Source organism: Capsicum annuum, chromosome 6, assembly GCF_002878395.1.
Source record: "Capsicum annuum cultivar UCD-10X-F1 chromosome 6, UCD10Xv1.1, whole genome shotgun sequence".
In the NCBI taxonomy this organism is placed as follows: domain Eukaryota; kingdom Viridiplantae; phylum Streptophyta; class Magnoliopsida; order Solanales; family Solanaceae; genus Capsicum; species Capsicum annuum.
In genome coordinates, this window is record NC_061116.1 from 209,384,999 (window position 1) to 209,390,756 (window position 5,758).

Sequence of the window (5,758 nt, forward strand, 5' to 3'; positions counted from 1 at the left end):
CGCAATACCCCTCTTCATCTTCTTTATTTTTTTTTTTCTGAAACTTAAATTAATGGAACATTGCTTTAATTTCCTTTTCAAAAATCAATTTTTTAGGTGATCAATTTCCAACTTTAAGTTAATTCCCTTTTTAAAAATTAATTTTTTAATTCCACTGAATTGTTAGGAGCTTCTTGAAGTTTTACGTTGTTTATGTGTGTTTTTTCTGGTGTTTGTGTGGTGTATGATTGGATTTGGAAATAAAGTTTGTAACTTTAGGAGAATTCTTCTTTCAGAATGAAATTGTTTTGAGGTTGTTGAAGTTTTATGTTAAAGAAACTTGTTCCATTTGCTTGTTCTTGTTCGAGGTTCTTATTAAAAAACTTGAAGTTTCGAGGTTCTTATTCCGTTTGCGTCTAAGGAAGATAATAACTTTGTTAAAGGAGAAAGGGAATAGAGAATAAGGATGGTTGAAGAAGAAGATGAAGGCGGGGGGAGGGGTGGGGGTGACTGGAGAAGAAAATGAGGGGGAATGGCTGGAGAAGAAGAATAAGGGGGGGGGGGAAGAGAGGTTTTTTTTTTTTTTTTTTTTTTTTTTTTTTTTTTTTTTTAAAGATGTTATAATTCTTTTTATATTATAATTTAATTAGTAATAAAAAAATTTAAATTATTTTTGGATTTTAATGCCATGTGTCACCTTTTAATTTGTTAATTTATCCACATCAGCACGTGTGGGTAACACACACTTTAACTTTTAGCTGATAGGAAAAAATGGCTCAATTAGAACAAAATGTGGGGGGGAGGGGGGGAGGGGGGGTTAGGGGCCTGATAGGAACATGCTTTAGTTTAGGTGTCTAAGTGAATTTGGGCAACAAGTTTGAGTGCCTATCGATGTCTTTGGCCTATAAGTTATGTATATCAACTTTAAAAAGTAAAAAGTAAATTCAATAAGTTATTTAGGTAAAAATCCTTACGTAAATCAATAACTACTAGGATCGTTTAGTTAGAAGGATTAGAAACATAATGTAATATACTAATTTGGAGGGAATAGGGATTATAGAAAGATCTTACATGCATAACTTATGCAGTATTTATATCTTTGTTTTAAAAAATTAAATTCCTTTTTCAATTTCTTTAACATTGGATATTCCTCCTCATATCGCAAATGAGTTCTTTAAATGTTTATTTATCCATTATATTATTATACGAGGCTCTTGCTCTGTTCGAACTCAAACGTAATTAAAAAAAATATAATTTGTATCATAACTTTTTATTCTATAATTGATATATTTAATAGCTATTAGCCATGTCTTGTTTAAAAATCTTCATAATTATCAATAAAAGTAGTCATATAATTAGATACTTTTTTAAAAAATATTATGCAATAGAAAGGAAGCTTGACCAGAAAATCAACAACAACAACAACAATATACCCAGTGTATTCTCACCTAATGGGGTTTGGGGAGGGTAGAGTGTACGCAGATCATATGATATAAGAAAGGCAAGGAACTGTAACACCCCGTATTCAAGTACATATATTGGCGTATTCAAGTACGTGTATTGGTCTTATTTATATGAAATTTATTTTATTTTATTTTATTTATACCGGAATTTGCCCATCGATGGTTCCATACGAAGGTTATTGAATAAGCTTTCCAACGATATAAATATTTCCAAAAGTGGATAGGTTTCGGATATAATCGAGCACGTTCGAAACTATAAAACGATGGCCGGGATATTGGGAATAGTAACACAAACTACTGAGGTCAGCCATTTTTTTGGGTCAACTTTGAACAATCATAACTCCCTTAATATAATGAACTGGGAGAGCTTCCACCTATGAAAAGAAAGATCTTTGAGTCTTCTTTCCAATGAAATTGGTTTCATCCAAATCCGGCATCTGAGTAATGAGTTATACTCGTTTTACTTCAGCCTCTCAAAATAGATTTTTAGGGTCAACTTCAAACGATCATAAATCCTTGTACAGGACGAACTGGGTGGCCTACTTTATAAATGAAAGCCCTTTGAATTATCTTTCCAACGATACCAATTTCACCCAAATCCGATATCGGAGCAAAGAGTTATGGTCGATTTACTTTAGCATATCAAAACAGTCCACCATGGACAGATTCGGATTTACTTAAATTTTAAGGGTAATATGGTCATTTTCCATCACCTCATGGACGAAAATTGGTCATTATATACATATACTTAGCCTCATATCCATCATTTATCATCCAAATTATTGAAGGATAAGAAACCCTAGCCTAAGTTCAACTCCAATTATCTTGTGATTCAACCGTAGAAAATCCAAATTGATTCCGTAGTTGTGTTCACCGTCTCGAGGGCTTCGAGAAGCACCCCTTATTTGTGCCAACAGGACTTCGAAATCAAAAGGGCCATTTTATGGTAAGGATGTAAATTATGTTGGTGTTATTTATATGGATATGTATATATATATGCATGTGAGCATGAGAAGTATGTTATTTGATTGTTGTTGAAAGATGGTTGGAAATGATGTTGGATTATTCTTGTGCATAGTTGGATTATGTTGAATTGTGAAGGTATTTGGTGTGATGGTGTGGTATTGAAATGATGATTATATATATATATATACACATAAACCGATTGTTCAAGTTGGTTTTTGGAATGCTTTGCAAATATTGGTTGTATGGAATTATGGAAGAGAATTGTGGTGTTGGGTTGCTAATACTAGATGCCAAACATTTCATTGTAGATAAGTGATTTGTAAAGGTGGGAAGTTGTGTTAAATTGGTATCTGAATCTACAACGAGGTATGTAAAGCATACTCTAACGATGTTCTTTGGCATGAAAACACCAATGTTCCATCAAGTAAGATTCCGAGGTTGTCCAAAAACATGTATTGTTCTACATTACCAACGAAGTTGTTTCCATTCTATAAAGTGTCAAAATGTTTCATTGATATACCGAAAGGCTCCTATTTCATTGTTGTGATATTGATGATTCCGAAACACATTGTTGATGTACCAATGAGTCTTTATTACATCGTTATTGTATAGAAAGTCTATTACTTGGTTCCTATTGACGTATCATTATTCCAAAGGTACTATATTGGCATGAACACTAATGTAATAATCTCAAAAGCTTTTGAACTAAGTTATTGGAAAGATCTCTTATGTGTGTTACTTGATATACGTGTGGGTGGTAGCTCAGGGGCTTAAGCCTAGCGTGGGCCGATCCCGATATTTGATATGATTACAGTTGATATGTACTGGGGGCAGCCTAATGGTCACAGTACGGTACAGTATTGATTATTGTTAGGTGGTTGGAGGTTCGGGAGGAGGAGGTAATGACGAATGATAATTGTAAAGAATAAAATGAACGAATGTATACCGTTCCACAAATGTGTTTGAATTCAAGAACCCAATTCAGATTAATGATAATGTACATGATCCTAAAAGTGTTTATGAAGTGTGGTTCACTTCTATTATGATTTATTCACTTGTGTCTGATTTTCTTAATCCCCCATATCACATATGATTATTTACAACTTTACATACTCAGTACATATTTCGTACTGACGTCCCTCACGGGGGACCTGCATTTCATGCTGCAGGCACAGGTGCTTCAGCTCATTCACAGCATAGATAGGAGCCAGGTCATACAGCTATTGTTGGTGAGCTCCAGTTTGCTTCGGAGATTTCCGAGTCGGTCCCTTATGTTTTGTTATTGTACAGGAGTCATGTGTGGGCGGGGGTTTGTCCCGACCCTAGTTATGTCATGTATATCCTAGAGGCTTTGTAGACATAAGGAAGGGTAAAGTCATGGAAGTTTATATAGTGATGTTATATTTGTATATGTGGTGGCCCCGACGGCCAAGTATTATACATATATATATTTGTGCGTGTTGTGCTGATACAGGTAATTAGACCCTTCTATATGCAACGAAGTGCTGTCCAAATTTTTGGTGACATGTAAGTGAAAGTACAGGTATCTGAACGGGTTCTCCCGGGCCTTCTCGGCTTCAGGTGCCAGTCCGGCCCGATGGGATTTTGGGGCGTGATAGGAACACACAGAACCAGAGGTGGATCCAGGATTTTAAACTTGTGAATTCCCAATAAAATAAATTAATATGCAAAAATAATTTATAAAAAAATGGGTAATCAAATATTTTTAATACATAGTCTTAAAGCAACAACACGTTAAACACGACATATTTAAAAACATTATCATTATAATCGTACTCGACGACTTGTCATGTTTTGAAAACGATCAATGATCGCTTCATTATGTACAGTTTGAAATAGCTCATCTTCTATATAACAAACTAAACAATCATTGAAAAAATCATCACTAATTCTGCTACGCAGGTCATTCTTAATATATTTCATTGAAGAGAAAGCTCTTTCCACTGTTGCATTCGCCGCAGGTAATATCAAACTCAACTTTACAAGTAAATAAACAAGTCTCCAAGTCTTGTGCGAATTTGTTTTCACCAATGTCTCTGAAAGTCCCCATGTCTTTTCAACTTAGAGAAATCATTATTCCCTTGTCGCATATAGTCAATATAATTGTCAAGTTCAAAACTAAGATCCGTAAGCATGGAATCACTAAACTCATCCTGATAAAAGGTAGCAAGTTTTATAATCCTATTTTTATCATAATTTACAAAAGAGTTATCTAGACTCAAACTAGCCATACCAAGAAGTAGATCAGTATTCACTTCATCAAAATGACTGTTAAGCTCACCAAGTTGCAAATCAATTACAGCATTAAAAATTTCAACACGCAAATGATAAGAATATGTAATACTTGAAATCTTACGCTTTGACTTTTCAAGAGCATAATTCTTATTCATTTCGGGAATCACAATATCATGTTTGGCACAAAATAAAGAAACATCCTTTACCAAAGAATCCCATTTAGAATCTCTCATAGATTGCAACTGTCTCTTTGTGAAACCAACAAGGTTCATAGCAGTAACGATATCTTGATCTTTTCTTTGCAAAGCCATATTCAAATCATGTGTAATTGCCAATACTTTTAACATCAAATATAGCGTATACACAAACTCATAAGATCTTATGTCATCTACTAAACTCTTTGCCAATGATTTCTCTTGGTAATTTGAACCCTCCTTAGCAAGAACTTCTAGTACATGAATAATTGAAGAGAATGATTTAATAAAGTTACGCACTGTTTTAAAATGAGAACTCCAACGAGTATCTCCTGCCCTTTGAAGTCCAAGTTCTTGATTCAATCCGCTTCCTGTATGAACTTCACCGAGCATCAATAACTCTTCTAATTTTTCTGTTTGATCATCTCTAAGCATCTCCCTGCACTCAAAAGATCCTCCAACAATATTCAAAACATTAGCAAGAATATCAAAAAATTGATCTACTTCATGATGCTTCTTTACAACAGCTACAAGAGTCAATTGTAACTGATGAGCAAAACAATGTACACTATATGCCGAAGGGGTATCATTCATAATCAAAGTTTTAAGACCATTGAATTCTCCCTGCATATTACTAGCTCCATCATAACCTTGTCCCCGAATATGAGAAGAACTCAAATTATGCTCTAAAAACAAAGAAAATATAGCATCTTTCAGTGACCGTGTAGATGTATCTTTAACATGAACAACACTAAGAAATCGCTTAATAAGTTTACCCTCTTTGTTGACATATCACAGAACAAGGGTCATTTGTTCTTTATGAGAGACATCTTTAGACTCATCAACTAATATTCCAAAGTAATCTCTATTTAACTCTTCAACAATTGCTTTCAACGTTTC

The 5,758-nt window shown here is 34.1% G+C and overlaps 1 protein-coding gene across 1 annotated transcript; it reads right to left on the reverse strand.

The window, feature by feature from the left end:
- Nucleotides 1-4,453: 4,453 nt before the first annotated feature.
- Nucleotides 4,454-5,488, reverse strand: LOC107855359. The gene has a single exon (XM_016700361.2). The coding sequence runs from the start codon at nt 5,486-5,488 to the stop codon at nt 4,454-4,456; it is 1,035 nt and encodes a 344-aa protein (XP_016555847.1).
- Nucleotides 5,489-5,758: the final 270 nt, after the last annotated feature.

Excerpts from the sequence above, each read along its gene's own strand:
- LOC107855359 (XM_016700361.2), bottom strand. The coding sequence starts at position 5,488 with ATGCAGGGAGAATTCAATGGTCTTAAAACTTTGATTATGAATGATACC.